The following is a 20,046-nucleotide window of genomic DNA, read 5'->3' on the forward strand; positions in this document are numbered from 1 at the left end:
CTCCCACCCTCTCGTCTTCCAAATCTTTTATGCATAATCTAGCTTCTACAATTTCTTAAGCTTGTTTTCGCGCAAGGCTTTGTAGTCGCTCAGTGTTTGACCTGACGTGTAAAAACCAATTAGTGTTCCCATGCAAGCAAAATCAAGCATGCTTATAAGCATAAAGTGTTTTTTTTTTCAATTTTTTTCGTTGTCAAATATGCTTCACCAATCCTTTTCACAAACCTAAATTGAGATGAGGATATCAAACCTGAAATATTATTTATGTATACATATAATTATAGATGATGGAGGATAACCCAAACAATTAAAAGATTGGGTTTTAGATTATATTTTTGGGTTTAAGTTATATGAACTTTTAGTTAAGGTTTATTCATTTGGCTTTATTTACTGGATTTGATTTAATTATTATTGGGTATTTTATTTAATGAGCTTTAAGCCCAATCACTTGTTTTGGCTAGAGCTTTAGTATTTATATCCTACTTTTCTAAATTTTAAGGAGTTTTTAAGATTAATGAAAATTTACAGATTTTGCATATCTTCAATCCCCATTCTTTTCTTTATTTGCTTTCACTTCTCAGCTTTTTCTCTAAAAGTTTCTTTCTTTTCCTACTTTAATTCTTATTATTTATTGTCTCACATCAAATTTGGTATCAGAGCGAGGGTTTTAATTGTTCTTACAATTAAACAATCTACAATGTTTATGTTAAACCCTATATTCGGTTTGATCTAAAAAAAAAGCATTAACTATTAGAAAAAACCTACTGTCCTAATTACAAAAAAAAAACCCACTGTACATTGTTTATTATTCACTATTCATCCTAAAAAATGTAGCAATATGGAAAACACCAATCAGTCTACCTTCAACGCCGATCATAGCCAACACCACCTTATCAATCCATAGGTACACGCTGTCAACAACTCTCATCCATAACAGGTCGCCTATACTAGCAACAATAGATCTTCATTGGTGGTGGCGCACCTATCAGTTTCATCCTCTCCTTGCCATCGACAAAGCAGACAGCCACCACCACAACTCCACGCCACAAGAAGCCTATAGAGCCACACCGAGTTGCTGTTTCTATAGTCCAGCAGCGCCATTATAGCAGATCTGTCTTCAGCAACCCAAAACAGCGTTACAAATCATCTGTCGTAGCCACTACTAAATCACACCCTGCAGCAGTAGCACCAGCTGCAGCCATCACAACTCGTCTTTCAACCATGGCGAAGCCTAAATAGCAGTATCAATAGATTAGCAATCACGCCTCATCACCAACAATAACAAGAAGGAAACTCAACAAAGAGGATTGCAGCATAAAAGATGTTTGGGGTAAGATTAATTAACCATATCATGTCAACCATCTGGATCTACGTCAGCCACCATTCAGCATAATCAACCATGTCACTAGTCTACCACATAAGAGGATTCTGTTGCATCATCATGTACTACCTCGTCAGCTGCCACATCATAATGTTAGAAATTTATTTCCCTACTTTTTCCATCTCAACAGCTATGTTATCGATTCTTGTCACCCCAATTAATATATCACCAATGACTACCACCATATATGCCACGTCAGTCGACATTCAGTCTATCATGTCAATGGTAGCAAGCTTCCTCACCTCAATCTAGTTAGTAAATCACTTTATTTTTTAATTTATTGATATTTTTTTTATCTTTTCTGGTTATGCAATTGCCATTCAGAGTTATCATTAATATTACTTTTGTGCCTAAAAAAATCCTACCTTGCATTTTATCTTTTAAGTCTTGTTTATTAACCTTTTTCTTCATTGATATTTAACAACTAGTTATTGAGCTTGCTGAAGCTAGTAAGAGTTGTGACAATTATTTGATTAATCATTTACACTTAAAAGGTCCAGGATTGCGTGCTTATAATTTTACTAGCATAATCTGTTTTTGATTAATCTTTATATATATAAAAAAGATTGGCTTTATTTTTGTGTTGTGATTTTACTTACAAGAACTATTTGTTATCTCAATTCCATTTATAAGCTAGTGTTGCATGCATTTGTATCATGATCATCTAGTGTTCAAGCTTTAGTTTACACTTACTGTAAACTCGACCATTAGTAATACTCTTATAACCATTTAAAGGAAACTGCAAACTTGGGTGATCACCATGTTTAAAAGAATTGAACCCCAAGAGAGTTTTCAAATAAGACATCCAAAGACCAATAAATATTACAAGAACAATCATTATGGACAAGTTCACTCTGAGCGCCACTAGTACGACTATCATTTAGATTACTCTAAACACGATGACTTTGATGAATGAGTCTTGAGTCCTAACAGAATAGAATCCCCCACTTTTGATGGCCGTTATGACCCTTAGATATTTGATATGTGGATTCGTGATATGGATCGATTCTTTCAATGGCATAATTTATCTGATAATAAAAAAGTTATATTTGCTAAGATGATGCTCATTGGTGAAGCCAAAATTTGTTGGAGAAATGCTGATGATTATTTAGAGATGAGAGCTAAACCTCATACAACTAATTGGATCAAAATGAAATAAAAAATTTAAAAGAAATACCTACCTTAGTCTTATAAGAATAAAATCTTAGACCAATGGAACAATCTAAGACAAGGAAATAAGTTTATAAATGAGTATATTATGAGTTTAATGATTACATGATTAGATGTGCCATAAGAGAAAATGAAACCATAACTTTGTGTAGATTTTATAAAGGCTTAAATGATATTCTTAGAAGAGAAGTTGTATTTCAAGATGTATCTACCGTTGATCAAGCTTATACCTTAATTAAAGACTATAAATTGGTCACAAAGAATCAGTGGATAAATCATCAATACCCTTATAATATCCATACTAGGTCCCAATTTAAAAGTAGTGATTCTTTGATAAGTGCTCCATCCCACAAACATAATCATAATAGTGCCTTACTTTATATGTATAAAACAAGAACAAACGAGTTGTCAATGAAGTGTCTAAGGTTAGTTCAAAGATTAAGTGTACTAATTGTTTAGGTTTTGGTCATATCTCTTTATATTGCACATATAAACTCTTAGTCATCCAAAAATATAAAGATATAAGTAAAGAGGAATATTGTAGTGTTGAAGTGTATAAGCCTAATCTTGAGGATTTTAGTAACCTAGATGATGAGGATGTGCAAGAAAAGGGACCTAACACAATGAGTCCACGTGAGCGTGCGAATGAGGTTAAGAGAGAGTCTGATATATCTACTTTAATGGTAGAGGAAATTTTAGGGAACTCTTCAATGGAATCATTTATAGAGATAAGTATGGTCTTAGAATAGTCTCATGATATTAATCTTCCTAAACTACCTGATTCCTCATCTCACATGCTTGGTGTTCAACACATCATAAGTTTAGAGTAATATGTTGAGCTTCCTGATCCCTTACCTCATGCATATGATGAGAAAGATGATAATTCTAGTTTACTTGATTGTGTCCATACCATATCTATACAAGTTTGAAACAATGTTTGTCTCATTCCACACCCTCAATCATTTAATGTTTATAGTTACAAACCTGAGAGCCTATAAAACACCTTTCCATATCTTCTCATGATAGGATATCTAAGTCAGTTGAGTCGTTACCACGTAGAATTTATAATTTATATATTGAGATCATGAAACAAGTTCAAGCAAGTAATGAACAATATAAATTTCAAGCTGATTTACTTACGTATCATAATGCATTTAATATTTGAGATTATTTCATAATACAGATTAGACTTGAATGGTGTCCTTTGAAAACCGATCATAAATTACAAGTAAGGAGTGTTAGACCATTCAAAGTGTTGCAAATGATTGAATCAAATAATTATGTCATTAAATTGCAATTAAATTTTGATATTAGCTCTTCGTTTGACTTGAAGGACCTTGTTATATATAAAACATAACAACCTATCCCTAATGCTCCTTTTGAAACCATTGCCTCATTATCCTTATCTTTGGCGTAAAAAAGAATATATTAATGCTACTTTGAATGCACAAGTATTTTTTACCAAGAATGATGAACTTCAGCAAATTCCAGCATTTTGGCTCAATGACCAGATTTAGACTATAATTGGATTATCAGAGAGATATCACATCAATCTGCTCCTTATCTTTGATAGCGTTATCAAAGTCGCCTTGATCTATACTCGACAGGGTCGAATGCTTCCAACCCCGGGAGAATTGATGGGGACACCAAACTTGAAATATTATTTATGCACGCGTATGATTATAGATGATGGAGGATAGCTCAAACAATTGAGAGATTGAACTTTAACTTATGCTTTTGGGTTTAAGTTATATGAACTTTTAAGTGAGATTTATTAATTTGGCTTTATTTGTTATGTTTGATTTAATTATTGTTGGGTATTTTATTTAGTAGGCTTTAAGCCCAATCACTTGTTTTAGCTAGGGTTTTAGTATTTATATCCTACTTTTCTAAATGTTAAGGTGTTTTGATGATTAATGAAAATTTGCAAACTTTGCATATCTCCAATCTCCATTCTTCTCTTTCTCTGCTTTCACTTGTTAGTTTTTTTTTTACAAGCTTCTTTCTTTTCTTGATTTAATTCTAATTATTTATTGCCCACATCAAAGAGGCCTCAAGTTAGCTAACTTGGTCACGAAAAGACTCTCTTTCTTTTGAAACCTCTTAGATGACTAAATTGATCAAGGAGTTATTTTTGAGTGCATCATCTTTTCCGTGCTAAAGTAGTCGGTTTTCCTCTATCAAGGAGGACTTCCTTTGAATGGTGTCAAAAGACTGTTGGAGAGATTGGAGCTGAGGGAGAAGGTCATAATGATTAAAGATATTAATGTTAATATTGTTTGGGGAGTTAGTAGGGTCTTTGATATAGGGCCGATGAGGGTTTTGTGTTGTTGTTTCCTTGATCCATTGATTTGAAGTATTTAAGTGTTGATGAGAAAGAAAAGAAAGTTTTGTTAGGGGAGGGAATTAGAGTGTTTTTTTTGTTGAATGTTAAAACGCAAGAGTGAAAAGAGCACAATGAAAAAAGGTCAGGTCAAGTAGCATAATTGCATGATAGTTTGAGAAGAAGCTAAGATGTACCGTGTTTTTCTTATAAAATTAATAGTTTTTTACATTTTAAAATACTATATAAAAAATAATTTTTTAAAAATAAAAAAATATTAATAATCGCAACAACTATTTCAAATGAATTCCTAATGTGATAATTTGGCTTTAAAGCCCAATTGTTAAAAAAAAAAAACATTGCATCACATTACAATTGCAATTAAAATTATGACAAAATATATTAAAATAACTAGATAAAGTAATTAAGTTTTTAATTTTATTTTCATTCTTAATTTTTTTTTCAATTATACAATTATAGCCTTTTATAATTTGATAACTTGTCAAGTTTTGTTGAGGATAGAAAAAATTCAACAACAGAAAATCAAAGTGTAAAATACATAAAAAAAAATACTTGAAAAATGAGATCTGTTTTTTTTTTTTAAATGGTAGATTTCAGATTTTTAAGTTTTTTTAGATTGTAATTATCAAGGAACCATGGCCCGGTAAAAAAAAAAAACACCAACGCATCGTTCACGATAAAATAGGAAAGTCAGAATCAACTCAACTGCTAGGAACTGGCATGCCCCACCTAACTTGCAAGTTTTTTTTTTTGTCTGAACACAGAAATCTAAGGCAACGAGAAACTAACAAGGAGTTGAGTTGAATCTGTCATGTAAGAAATTGATTAACTGTTTGAAAAGGTCGATGAAAGAGTGAAACTGTAGGTAGGCGTATATGAACCGACAAGCAAACGGAAACCCAATTGCCAGGTAGATGTTCCACTTGTCCTCAAATCACTCGTTATAATAGCTTTTGTCTTGACTTCCAGTTTAAGATTTGTAGAAACTCTTGAAAAAATACTGATGCAAGGAGAAATAAATCATCTTCACCGATACTTTTTCGAAAGGTTGGCAAGCTAGAATAGCTAACCCCACGTCACAAAAAGTACTCTAGAAAAGGAAAGTTTAATCCTTTTTAGCCACCCAGTTTGCTACTCGAGGAGACTGTTGATTGACTCACTCCCTAGGCTCTCGCCTAACAGACGGAGAGAGTGATCGTCTTATACAAGGGATGGAGGGTGTTGATGGGCTCGAGGCAGAGAGAGTGTTTGATTTGGAGGAGACTATATTTATTGCAGTTGGCAAGAATGTAGAGAAGAGTAAAAGATTGCTTTTTTGGGTATTACAGAGTTTTGCAGGCAAGAAGATATGCCTCCTCTATGTTCACCGGCCTGCAAATGTTGTGTCTTTCAGTGAGTTTTTATTTTTTATTGTTTTCTTTTAATGATATTTCATCCATTTTAATGTTGCTATTAGTTTTGATTAATTCCATGTTTGGTCCCTGAGAGAATTTAGGAAAAGGAAAGGAAAATTGAATTTTAAAGGCCATGTTTTATATATTGAAAAAGACAATTTAAATATTAGTGATTAATCCATCTTGTGCTGTTGTTTATACTATACAGGGATAAAATATTAGTGCTGTATAAGCTTGATGGCTGATTACTTGTTTTGAATTCAGCAGAGCTTTCTGTTTATTTATTTATTTGTTGGCTTGCTCTTCTTTCATCACAGCTCCCAGATAACAAAGAATCCACAACGTATTGCAATCAAAGGGCATTATTTTTTTGGTCCCGATGATTTGATATTGAATTTGAATGGAATCGAATTTCCTAGGATGTGAAGCTTTTGAGAATTTCAATTAACTGGGTTTTTAAAAGGAAACCACATGCTTATGGAGATTGTAAAGAGAAACGTGTTTTCGATTTCTGCCTCTTTTAATTTTGTCGTGGATGGCCTGATGTAATTGTTTTGATCTTCTTGGGATTTATACAGCACACAGAAAACTTGCTGTCAATAAATTAAAGGAAGATGCTGTCAAGGCATTCCAAGAACTTGAAACGAAAAAGATGCATGATGTCTTAGATCAATACCGTCTCATTCTTGCTCAAGAAGGGGTAATTTTCTGATTCTTCAGTCTTTTCTAATTTGTCACGATGGAGTGTCAGTGTCAGCTTTGGAATAGAAGTTTGAGTCCCAGACGTTAAACACTAATGCTTTGAATTCTATTAAATTGAACACAAAAAAACATTTACTTTATCCAAATGTGATTTAAACTCAAATGCTTTTGGAAGCCAGGCCAGGGTAAATACATGTGTGCATTCAAAACAGTTTATTGATAAACTTGGTTATATTGTAGGTAGAAGCAGACAAAGTGTGGATCAAGATGGATGATATAGCAAAGGGAATTGTTGAGGTTATTGCTCAATACAACATTAGGTGGCTTGTCATGGGAGCAGCAGCTGATAAATACTATTCAAAGTATGAACTATTTAGTGCAATTACTCCTTTGTCACTATTTCCATGATGCTACAGTAATGTTAAGAAATGATGTATAGATTCTTCTTAATAAGTTTCTTCACATGGTATGGCTGATATAAAGAACTCACGCCACTCCCAGTTAATTTGAGTGTGTTTCTGTTGCAGGAAACTGGGAGAAATAAAGTCCCAGAAAGCAATAATTGTGTGCCAGCAAGCACCAACTTCCTGCCATATCTGGTTTGTTTGCAGAGGCTCTCTTATCTACACAAGGTGCTTTTGACTTTATAAAATTTCACTCTTGGTTTGTTTAGTGTGCTTTTTTGAACTAGCAGACCATTTCTTTTGTTGATTCTTTGGTTGTGTTTGGTGGTCCACCGAGTTAGAACTGTGTTATAAATCTTGGGCTAGTGGGTTGTTTGGTCTGTTTTGATCAACAACTTCTAGATCACTGGATCAGACTGATCATGGTTAGAGAATATATCCATGAGACTCATTGCATTTACATATGTACGAGCACGTGATTTTAATGACATAAACTTGGATTCTGAAATTTACTAGCAAAACCGCAATTGTAGATCTCCATGGATTCTAATTGAACGAGAATTGAACTGAATGGATAGCATTTCAGTTAAAACATAGGCATCTCATCAATGCTGTGCAATAGCCATGCTGTGAGGGCTTGGCCAGTCTGGAATATCTCCTCTGCTTGAATTCCTTCTGTTATTGCTATTACTTTGATTCAACCACCAATGCTGCTCATAGATGGAATGTGAAAAAAACAGGGAAGGTAGAGATTATGGATCCGAAACAGAGATTTCTCTTCCATTGCTGCTGCTGAGTTCAGATTCAGATACTGAGCAATTGAGACTCTTGAGATCAGAGTCTCTCACTCAACTAGATAGATCTCTTGGTAAGCTTACTGACCAACGCGGAGATTGCATTTGATGATCAAATATATTGAGTTTGTTTCTCATGTGGAGAGCTCAAAGACTTGTTTTCTTAATGAGTGCTAGAGGAATAACTTTGTTGCAGGGCTGTACAGATGCAGAGGAAGTTGCTGGTGACTTGGAAGGAATACTGGGAAGATTTGATTTTTATCCTGTTCATTCTTGTCAATCAACCAACATAATACTCAGCACTTCCAAATTGATTCCTTTGTTGGCAGATGAGGTTAGAGAAACTGGTTCTCTGCTCCTTTCCTCAGCTCAAAAGTCATGAGATGTTTTTCTCTTCATCTGTGATTTTGATTTTCATGGTATGGCATGAGATCTTAATACAGTAAACCATTTTATCTCACATGTTTCCTTGCTTCCATGTGGCACTTCTGGAGCAGATATTCAGAGTAAATGGAATGCCCTTATATATTGATTTTGTGTTTTAAGATTTGTTTTGTTGGATTGGAAGATGTCCTATTCCCCAATAACCTCTCAAATACTTCATTCTTATAAAATCTTTTTTTTTTCATTAAAAAAATTCTTATGTTCATATAGAAATAGAGAACATAAGAAATCAATGAGCTACCATCAGAATTGTTGAATTCCAGGAACTTTGACATGATAAGGCTGAATTTGAGGTCATCATCTTGAGGATTACACAAAGAATTATCTTACAAATACATTGTACATATGCATGTGGTCTTTATAGATGTCACTAAAGCCAATTCTTCGATTCTAGTTTAAACCACCTCATAAGGTTATAGGGCTCCATGGCTTTCGCAGGAAGAAAAAACTCAGATGCAAACAACTGAAGAAACATGTTCTAGATTGGAACAAGCAATTATGGATACCAAGGACTCAAAGCAAAAGGCTCTTGTGGAGGCAGTAAAGCGATGGAAAGAGGAAGACAATGTTATGGAGGCCAAATGCAAGGCAAAATTTTTATTTCTTTTCTTTTTTTCATCTTTTGCTATTGAGTTTCTGGTGCTGTTGAGTTCATAAATTATTGTTTCAGACTTGATTACGTTCTATACCTCTGTTTTCCCTAGGAAAAGAGAAGTTCCAAATTTTAGCAAAGAATATTCTAATTAAGGTTCTATGTTTCTTTCTTTTGAATATTGGAAAATAACATTTTTTTTTACAGTAACTTTGTTGTCATCCTATACTCTTACAGGCCAAAGCATTAGAAAACTTATGCATTAAGGAGATTAGCCTAAGAAAAGAAATGGAGGAAGCCTTGAATAGAAGAAAGCAAGAAGTGGAAAAGAAAAAGAATCAGCGTGATGAATTTTTAAAAGAACTCCAGATGGTCCAGGAGCACAAGTTTGCACTTGAGAGCCGAATTGCAGAGTCCCAGAATACAGTGGAGGAGTTGGAGCAGAAGATCATCTCAGCTGTGCAACTCCTGATAAGTTTTAAGGAAAGGCGGGATGCAGCAATGGTGGAGTATGAAAATGCAAGACAGGAAGTTAGAAGGCTGAAAAGATCAGCTATAGCAGCAGCTGCAGGCGGCAAGTCAGAAATCCTTGAACTCTCTTTTATGGAAATCAATGAAGCAACTCACTATTTTGATCCGTCCTGGAAAATCAGTGAAGGAAAATATGGAAGTGTCTACAAAGGGCTCCTTCGCCATCTCCTTGTTGCCATCAAGATGTTTCCATCTTACAGCTCTCAAAGCCTCTTGGACTTTCAAAATGGGGTATGTTTTACCATCTCTATAAAACCATCAATTTATTTACACACCCGCTGAATCATTGCTTGAAACAATCAATCATGATGAGACATGTGATTGGTGATAATTGAGAGATTAAAGTTAAAGCTTGTGCAAAGAAATAAAATTAAACTTGCTAGTTTTTATTTTTTTAAGGTTTTCCCTCTGTTGGCCATGAGATTATTGCTTAATCTGCTACTCCATTCACCTATAGTTATGAAGTTTCGATATATATCTTCAATATTGTTTCAAAGATCTGCTCAATTTGTATATCAGACCAGGATGAGAGCTATTGAATCTAAAATAATTTGTGAAGAAACAAATGATTGAGGGGCTAAAAAATATGCATCCCACAGGTGCTTGGTTTGTAAACAGATCACATCCTGCGAGAGCTATAGTCAGATTGTCTGTGTGTGTAAAATGATTCATGGTCCAGCAATTTGAGTCACTGTAGCATGAAAATGGTAAGCCATATGAAGGAATCAGATAACTTTTTGACCATGGATTTTCTGCTTTGTTGAATTTCAGGTGGAGATTTTTAGTAGAGTGAGGCACCCAAACCTTGTAATGTTAGTTGGAACCTGTCCAGAGTCTAGGTCACTTGTCTACGAGTATGTCCGAAATGGAAGCCTTGAAGATAACCTTTTCTGCAAAGACAAGATGCCTTCGCTTCCATGGCAAACTCGGATACGCATTGCTGTCCAGATATGCTCTTCCCTTATCTTCCTACACTCTAACCAGCCTTGTATCATACATGGGAATTTAAAAGCATCCAAGGTCCTCCTTGATGCTAACTTTGTCAGTAAACTTACTGACTTTGGCATGTTTTATTTGATCCCACAAAGTGAAAGCAGTTCAAACTTAAATGGAATTTGTAATAAATCCAACCCCAATTTCACCTCTTTGTATATTGATCCAGAATATCTTGAGACCGGGATGCTTACACCAGAGTCAGATGTGTACTCTTTTGGAATTATACTGTTACAGCTTTTGACTGGGAGAGCTGGTTTGGACATATTGAAAGAAGTAAAATGTGCAATAGAAAAAGATAATTTCAAAGCACTGCTGGACTGTTCTGGTGGGGATTGGCCATTTGAGGAAGCCGAACAGTTAGCTAACTTGGCCTTGAGGTGCTGTGAAAAGAACCGACTTGATAGGCCAGATCTTGTGTTAATCTTGAGAGTGCTTGAGCCAATGAAGACTTCAGGAATTGATTCAGGACCTAAGGAGCCAAGTCGGATTCCATCTCATTTTGTCTGTCCTATTCTTCAGGTAATAATAACATCCATGGGTCGGTGTTGCTGAGCATGCTCCCTCACTTTGATCACTGTAGATTTGTATTTATGCAAAAATTAAACATGAAACATAAGCAAATCCCACTGTTCTCATATTAGCATTTTTGTTTTTGAGTTATGACCATGGCTGTTATGTTGGATTTGCAGGAAGTCATGGATGATCCACAGATTGCTGCAGATGGTTTTACATATGAAGCAGAGGCTATTAGAGGATGGCTGAAGAGCGGACACGACACTTCACCGATGACAAATCTTAAACTTGAGCACTGTAATCTACTCCCTAACCATGCTCTTCATCAAGCGATTCTTGAGTGGCGTCAGCATTTGTGAAATTGATTGGACTTAACATTACAGGAAAGACAGAGAGCAATTAAACACTACACTATGCTTGTTGATAGCTATTGAAAGTTTTTGATTGAAAGGCTCAACTTTAATGGACATGCCTGATGTATAGAACAAGAACACATATGGTGATATATATAGAAATGAAGTGATTGAAATGCTGAAGATGAATGCATATTTGCTTCAAGTTGGTGTTTTGGTTGAGATTGAAACATCATCATACAGGTTGTATGGGAGAGAAATGAAATTATTTGCCCTCCATTTGTTTACAATCCAAGAATTTTGAATCTTTGCAACTCTCATAGGAAAATATCAAAAATGCCAATAGCAAGAAAAAACATCGTTGTCCATTACTTTTTATTGATAATGTGGTGAGGTATTGTTAAAATTTTATTTTGTTTCAATTATAATTTTAAAAGTATTTAATTATTTAATATATATCATGATTTTACATGGGTTTTTATTGAAAATTCATTTTTAAATCTTTAAAATATTATTGACAAAAAAGTTGCAATTTATAATTTTTATTAAACTTGTGTTTTTAAACCAAATCACAACTATAAAAATGATATTGACAACAAGTTTGGCTATCAAAATTGTGAATGGAGTTTCACTTATATATTTTATACCTTGAAATTGCCAAAAAAAAATTAATTTCGAGCTAGGGAAAAACTTTCATTTTGAGTTTATTTTAGTTTTTGATGTGTTTTTTTAAAGCTAATTATGAATTTCTCAAGGTCTTTATATATTTTTTTAAATGTATTGGGTAAAAAATATATTGAAAATGAGTTTTTATATCAAAAATATAAAATTTGTTTTTTTAATCACAATAGTAATCAAAATCTAGGGAATATTATATAACACAACGTTGTTGTTTGGCTATTTTTTTTTAATATAATGGGACGTAATTATATTAAACGGTCTCCACATAGGTTTTTTTTTTTGGATAAGCCAGGTTTAGTAACTCTTAATATTTTTTTTTATGTTTTTTTTAAATAATTATATTTTTTTAAAATAATTTTTTTTTATTTATATTAAAATTAATACTTTTTTTTTGTGTGTTTTGTATTCAGCATTTTTAAGTAATGGTTGTTTTTTTAATTATTTTGTTTGTAATTACTTTTTGAAGAGATTATTATAAGTCATGTACAATTTTTTTATGTTTTATATAATTAAACATCATTTTTGAATGATATGTTCTTATGAGATATTCTGTTCTTTTGATTTTATTCAACTAATTTTATATGTGTTTTTATTTTTTCTATTATTTAATTAAATAAAAATTAACTTTAATAAATAAAGTTAGTAAATATAATTAGATAAATATATTATATTGTGAAATTAAAAATATTAATTTATATTTATTTCTTAATTTTAGTTATTGTTAATAATTAATTAATTATATATATATATAATTTTTTTATTTATTTGATAAACTTTTAAATTTAACATAAAAAGTTAATTATTAAAGAACAACATAGGGCTTCTTGTGCTCGTCTATCACATGATGTCATCCATTCTCTCTTCGCCAGGCGTGATGGAAATTTTCACATGTCACGATCATGTCATATATTAATAGATAAACTTCATTCTAGTCCTCAAACTTTATTAGCATTCTATTTCTGCTCCTATAGCACACAAGATTTTATCATCACCCCTAGAGTTCGAAAAATTGCAACGTCCCAATCCCTTAATACCTAATGAAATATATCATCACCTCTTAAATAATCATAAGGATAACTACAGGAGCAGAAGTGAAAAGGTAATCAAATTATGTGAGCAAAAACAGGGTATCCTAATCCTAAATCAATTTCATTGTTTTATTTTAAATAAAAATAAAAAGAATTGATTAAAAATTAATTTTGGTGCTTGGTGCTTCCTCGAAAAGAAAGAAGGAAACAAGGTTCTATATTTGCCTCGTATATATATATATATATAAAGCAGGGTTTTTTTTTTTTTTTAACTTCCAGTTCTCTTCATCAAAACTCTCTCTCGCTTTTTTTTTCCTCCTTTGTTTTGTTGTTTAATCGGCCGATCATCAATCTCATCACCTTTTCTGTTCCCTCTCCCGGCGAATTCAAATCTCTCCGATCTCTCTCTCTCTTTCAACTTTTTCACTCGGTACGTCACCTTCAAGAACTCATCACAGACCGCGTAAACTATGCTATTTTTTTTTAGGAAAAAAAGGGTTTTGTGTGTGTGTTTAATTTATGTTATGCGGTTTAGCTGTTGATAAACTGAATTCTGAATTGTGGGGTCTCTTAAAAATGCAGATATAAAGCATCATTTCTTGAATTTTGTGTGATGCCCTTTTGGTTTTTATAATTTTTATGGTGATTTGGTACTGAATATATGTTGATTTTGGCTTGTTTAGCTGTAATTTTTCATTTATTTCTGCTATTGAGTTTAATAGTCTTTCTCAGTTTGAAAAAGTTTTAATCTTTATGTGTTTCTATGGAAAGTTCATTATGAATGCCATAGAAATGGAAGTGTTGTCATTTTTTATCCTTCGTGTTTCTGATCTAGAGCCCATTTCCCTTTTAGTAAATTGAGTATTTTGAATCAGTTCTTAACTCTCTCTTCTTCTTTTTTGCGTGCAGTTGCTGTGTTAAATGCCAGTTGTGAAACCTGTGAGCAGTATTATTGATGTGATGAGACCGGGTGAGGGGAATGATTCTTCCCTAGATACATTCATCAGGGATGCCATTGGAAAACAACCGCTTCTTTCTTTTTCAAGGCCGAATGATAACCCTGTTCAGTGGATCCAATTACTCCATGCTCTCGATCAACCAGGTACCAGATATTGTCTAAATGAATCATAATTCATAAGTAGTGGTTTCTTCTTGATACAGTCGGTGGGTTTTTGGGTCAAGGTTGGCATATGGCGTTGTTTGACATTGAATCAACTTGTTGATTTCCTTGGTTTTCATTTTCGCAGATTACCCAGGTTGGCCTTTGCTCACTCCTTTGAAGGCGCAGATGCAAAAGTGCAGCAAGTGTTCCCGAGAATTTTGTTCTTCCATTAACTATAGAAGACACTTGCGGGTTCATCATCGATTGAAAAGACTTGATAAGGTTTCATTCATTTCACTTCACAGACATGCCTGTTCTTTCATTAGTCCTGCTGCTTAAACATTTTTTGGGCGTTTTGGAACTTGTAAATCTGGTGTTCATCATGGTCAGATGTTCAGTTCCTTCAATGTTGATTTTGCCTATCAAATAGTTTTGTTTATAGCTACTCTCATTGTTAATTTACATGCAATAAATTGCTCTGAAAGATGTTTTGTTTTTCCTTGTAGGATTCTGCCAAAAATAGGGACTTGTTAGGAGCATTTTGGGATAAGGTAAAGTATTTTCCCCTTAGGAAGGTTTGGCTGAACCCATCCCTCTTTATGCAGCATTTTAGTATCTTTTACTTTTGTTCAGCTCTCTGAGGATGAGGCAAAGGAAATCTTATCATTCAAGGACGTGACTTTTGAGGTATATTATATTGATTTCAGTTGAGTTAGTGATATTAGCTGCTGAGTGTCTTCATTTGTTCCATATTTTTATACGTTGACTAATAAACATCTGGAGTTGGAGTCTTTGCCTTTTCTTTTCAATGCAATCTATTGTCATTCTATAATTATTTTGTAAACATTTTCCCTGTTTTCTTTAATTACTTACTAGGAAGTTCCAGGGTCTTCAATTATAAGGTCATTGATGACAGTTATCCGGAAACCAGGGATCTCTTCACTTACTCAATCTTGTTGGAGAGCTGGTTCTGCCCTTTTGGTAAGGGAGCATCCTCCCTTGTCATTGTTTTTCCTCTGGATTTTGTGTAGTTTTCATCTGCCATATTATTTATCCTAAAAATGTGATGTATCCTCATTCATGATAGGATCTTGTCCAGGGGAGGCCCTCCAGGTTTCCTTTGTCTTCTGGACAGCTATTCAGTATTCTTGATGATGCAAGTGAGAAAACGTTATTGTGTGGAACAGCTGTATTAATACAAAAATATATTTTTGATGGTGGGGCTGGGAAGATTGGGCTTGAAACAAAGAATATAGTTGCTTGCACAAGCTTTGTGGTGGAACAGAAATTGGTATCTTTCTTTCCTTTCTTTTCATTCTTTTGGGCTCAGTTACTTCCAAAGTTCCAGTTATCATAACAAACCAGTGCTTTGGTGATGCATGCACCACAGACGTTCCTTATGCACTGTTGCATTCAGAAATGTGTTGATGTACTTTGCTCTTGCATTTGTGATTCTCTGTATTCAGATTAACGCATGGCTTGCAGACCAGGATGCAGAAGCTTTGAGGTGCCAAAAGTTGCTTGTGGAGGAGGAGGAGGCTGCACAGAGAAGGTGCAACCTAAGTTCACACTTATATCTTGAACTTATGATGCTGCTTTATGTTGTATCTTATATTGCAAGTATAGTTTGCTCTTGAAATTGTTTATCTTTGATAGTTATTAGAATCTTTTCATATCCAAGGATCCATTGATGATGTCATACAGGAAAGAAAAAATTAAGATGGAAGGCAAGAATTAAGATAATCAGAAAAAAAGTTCAGGAGGAGATTTGTTTTGCTCTTTCGTGTTAGGTTTTTATGATCATTTGAGAGTGAATGAAGCGTTCCTGGTGATTATTCTCTTCTTTTGATTGTTTGAGTGTTTGTGATTCTACTCTTAATGAACTTGACATTTGTGGTTGGAGCTGCTCATGGTTTAATCTTCATGGAAATTACATGATTCATTATTTCAAGTAAAAGAATATCAAACGGTTCCAGTGTAAAAAACACATCATAAAGTAGAGACAGACACTGATAAGAGCTCTTTTGTCTCATCAGGATTTTTATTTTCTTGGATCTGCTGTTTTCTTAGTTTCTATTAAGCTCTCAAACCTATCTCCTGAAAATTGGACTGTCCATTGAACTGTTATGGAACCAGTTTAAGGATAGTTGTTCAACCATCAGGGTGTTGCTCAGATATTACACCACCTAATATCTTCCTCAGTACTACCTGAATTCTTAAAACAAACCTCTTCAGTGCATTAGAATTATAGATGTTCCATTACCCAAGAGCTTTTTTGTGTTTTACTGTGGGGCTCGAAAAACTCGACTCTTGAATTTGCTTTCCCTAAACATATTTTATTCATTATATTTCCTAAATTTTGAAGGCAAGTTGAACTCCTGGAAAGGAAGAGGCAGAAAAAACTGAGGCTCAAAGAACAGAAAGAGAAGGAGCAAAGGCTAGATGATAAGGAGTGTATCGAAGACATGCTGGAGGCTGTGCCTCAAGCTGAACAATCCTGTCCTTTGGCTATATCTGATTCTGATACGCTTGGTTCAGAGATTCTGCCAGATGATGTTCCCTCATTTCTTGAACCCTTACAACTACCAAGAACAGATGAAGATTTTGATTTGGAAAATCAGATGGGATGTGGTGGTGGACGGTCGATGTTACAAGGAAAGAGTCATATGCATATTGTTGTTGCTCGATGGCATGGTCCTTCAAAATCACAGCGGAATCATCTGTCATATGGTTTCCATGCTAATCAAAATTCTCACGCCCCAAAACCTGGCACCATACAGAAGCATGGAAATCAAAGGGATTTTAAGCCTGGACCTGTAATGAATGGCAACAGAAAATGGAGCCGAAAACCTAAACCAGAATATAATGGGGAGAGTTTGAAAGCTAGAATGCAAAAGGAAGTAATAAACGTACTGGATCATGATAAGAAGGGGGAGGTTCTGATCGGTTCTATATCGGTCACACTTGGAGATTGCAGCCATGATGAAGGTAACAATTTGGATGGAGCCCGAGATGATTGCCTGGTAGACCATGAAATTCTAAAGAAGAAAAATGTGCAGGAGAAGCACAACAGACCTGATTCGGTTCAATATGGCACAAATCATTCAACAGTAAAGCTTTGGAGGCCTGTTAGTCGAAATGGATCGAAAGATCTAATGCTAGTTGAAAATGGCAGAAGAGAATGCCAACATGACAACATTGATGGGAAGGGTGAGGATCAGAACTTCAATGACAGCTCTCTAAGATCATGTGCCATGGACAATAATTTTGGTGGGATGGAAAATGGTTCCTTACCTGGAGGGCTTCTACCAGGAGTCTTGCAGCTTACAAGCCATGAAGCAAGGGCTTTTCTTGCAGAGAGTAAGTTCATATTTGTTTGCACTTGCACTTGTATAGTCCTTTTCCCACCATATTGTGTCATCATTCTGCTCTTATATGTTCATAGCTTAATTTGCTTGGCCTCTTCTCAATCTGATTGGCTATATATCTCCTGTAGGGTGGAAGGAGGCCATTGCTGCTGAACATGTGAAATTGGCTCTATCCCCAGACTATCAAATTGCTACAAATCATTCATCGGATACAAGTAAGCACAACGATATCAGCAGTGCAGAAAATCAGTTGGTTAATGTGGAGGCACAGGAGCCTTTGACTTCTGGAGCTGGTAGAGCCAAGTATAAAACAAAGCCTGATAATGGTGTCAAGTTAAAGTATATACCGAAACAAAGAACGATCATTTAATATAAGATGGAGAAGAGAAAGGGATATTTTTATTTTATGGATGTGCACAGTATTATCATTGTTGCATTCTTAGCAGAGGTTCCAGTTTTACCGATGGTCTTCTGTCAGAAAGTTGAAGAAAGGTTTCGCCCTTTTTGGCTATTCTGCCTTTTTTTTTTCCTGTCATAGAAAACTAAACTTAGGTATTTTTGGATTAATAGTCCAAATTTTTGTGTAATAAATTTTGTTTTCTTGGCATTGCTTCGTTCCTCCTCGTGGGATTCCTTTTTGGTGGCCTGGCAACTATTCAGCAGAAAAATGGAGCCTAAATGTGGACTAGCGAAAAGTAGCTATGTATTCATTTTTGGCCTTTGTTCATTAGTTGATATAGACTGATCTAGGTGATTCTTGACGCATAGCATCCTTGAAACTGATGGAATAGGGCTTTCTAAATCCAACTGAGCAAATTGAAAACCTACATGTTCAATCAATTCTTCACAAAAAATCTGTACATGGATGAAGACAAAAAATCTGTACAGGGATGAAGACATTACTTGAATGATATTAAATATTAAAAATTTCTTTCCTTTTTATGAAAAAAAGATAGGTTGCCAGGTACCCCTGAGCTTAATTAAAGTTCACCGAATTTCTTACAAGAATTTTCGGTGACATGCATGGCGGGATTTAAGATCACCCATGGCTGAACTTCAGCTATTACATTTGCTAATCTCATAGCCGGTAGCACCACCACTACAGAAAAGGAAACACGGACAATTAAGCATCGAAACCTAGCCTTTTGCATCGGTAAGAACCAAGAGCTGAAACAGTGACAAGGCGCAAATCTAAAGCCTTAAAATCTGGGAACACTTTGACCAAGAAGATGAAAACCATGCTCCCGATTTCCACACTAATACGAGCCAAGTAGTTCTCCACCTTAAACTCCTCACAAACTGTCACTTGTGCACTCTACTTGCCTCACACCTTCCTTCATCATATCTCCCATCTCTCTCTCCCCTCTTAAATTTCACCGCTCGAGCTCGTATCTCCATTTCCTTTCCTCTTTTAGCTGTACATTACTTAGTTCACTCACAAATTAGCCAAAGAAAAACTACAGCAAAATGTCAGGTGGTGTTGACCCTACATGTAGTGACATAAGCCTTCCAAATGAAAGAGAACAAGAACAGAAACTCCAAGAAGACCTGTCCCCGTTTAAAAACCCTAAAAGCACTACTACCTCTTCAAAGAAAGCTGGTTTTGTGGCACGGTAAGCCCTCAAGACTTTGATTTTGTTGTCTTTTCCATTATTTACATGTATTTTTTCTCCGAAGTTGCATTCCATCAACCCTCCAAGTGACTCTAGTTTTTGACCCAAAAACCAAGATTCTCGGCCTCTACGTGTTTGTTGGTGCTATTGTTGGACTCTTTCTCCCCCTAGCTTACATCTTTGAAGGCATTTTCGAGGGGGATAAAGAAGGAATCAAAGCTGCAGCACCAGCAACGCAGGTTTTCATGGAAGGAGTGGCATTTTCAGATGGGTTTTCGATCCCAATACGTGTTTTTGTGCCTGTGTTTTATAATTCAAGGAGGATTTTCACACTTGTGGATTGGTTGAGGAATGAGATCACAAAGGTGGAGCAGGATTACGAAGGATCTACTAGGAGACCTCTTCCTGTGGCTAACCTGGCCTTTCGGTGCTTGTTTACATCCCTAGAGCCTTCAAGAAGTACTACACTGGATTGAAGGTCAGGGATTAAATTGCCTTCTTTTTGTTTCGTAGGTCACTATATAAAATGGAGTAAAAAAAGAACATTAAAATATTAATTTCTGCAGCTTCTGTGCTGTATGTCAGTGTGACATCATGGGTAAAAAATTCACTTTCATATCAAGTTGAGATGATTCA

The 20,046-nt window shown here is 34.8% G+C and overlaps 2 protein-coding genes and 1 pseudogene across 3 annotated transcripts; all 3 read left to right on the forward strand.

The window, feature by feature from the left end:
- The first annotated feature begins 5,648 nt into the window (after positions 1–5,648).
- Positions 5,649–11,826, forward strand: LOC105129669 (U-box domain-containing protein kinase family protein). 2 transcript variants are annotated; one of them, XM_011031833.1, is made up of 10 exons: positions 5,649–6,287; positions 6,868–6,989; positions 7,232–7,353; positions 7,519–7,623; positions 8,136–8,263; positions 8,396–8,523; positions 9,072–9,221; positions 9,463–9,987; positions 10,528–11,271; positions 11,442–11,826. In XM_011031833.1, the coding sequence occupies exons 1-10, from the start codon at positions 6,107–6,109 to the stop codon at positions 11,622–11,624; spliced, it is 2,388 nt and encodes a 795-aa protein (XP_011030135.1). In that variant the 5' UTR covers positions 5,649–6,106; the 3' UTR covers positions 11,625–11,826. The 2 variants fall into 2 exon arrangements, with proteins under 2 accessions (XP_011030135.1, XP_011030136.1); XM_011031834.1 differs by having other exon boundaries at positions 7,519–7,590.
- A 1,779-nt stretch (positions 11,827–13,605) lies between these two features.
- LOC105129670 (uncharacterized) lies at positions 13,606–18,540 on the forward strand. The gene is made up of 10 exons (XM_011031836.1): positions 13,606–13,757; positions 14,237–14,429; positions 14,575–14,711; positions 14,936–14,980; positions 15,063–15,116; positions 15,306–15,410; positions 15,517–15,720; positions 15,896–15,981; positions 16,795–17,789; positions 17,926–18,540. Exons 2-10 carry the CDS (start codon positions 14,249–14,251, stop codon positions 18,165–18,167), a joined length of 2,049 nt encoding a protein of 682 aa, XP_011030138.1. The 5' UTR covers positions 13,606–13,757; positions 14,237–14,248; the 3' UTR covers positions 18,168–18,540.
- A 193-nt stretch (positions 18,541–18,733) lies between these two features.
- Positions 18,734–20,032, forward strand: LOC105129671 (uncharacterized; annotated as a pseudogene).
- Positions 20,033–20,046: the final 14 nt, after the last annotated feature.

Source organism: Populus euphratica, unplaced genomic scaffold (genome assembly GCF_000495115.2).
Source record: "Populus euphratica unplaced genomic scaffold, PopEup_1.0 scaffold16.1, whole genome shotgun sequence".
Lineage (NCBI taxonomy): Eukaryota > Viridiplantae > Streptophyta > Magnoliopsida > Malpighiales > Salicaceae > Populus > Populus euphratica.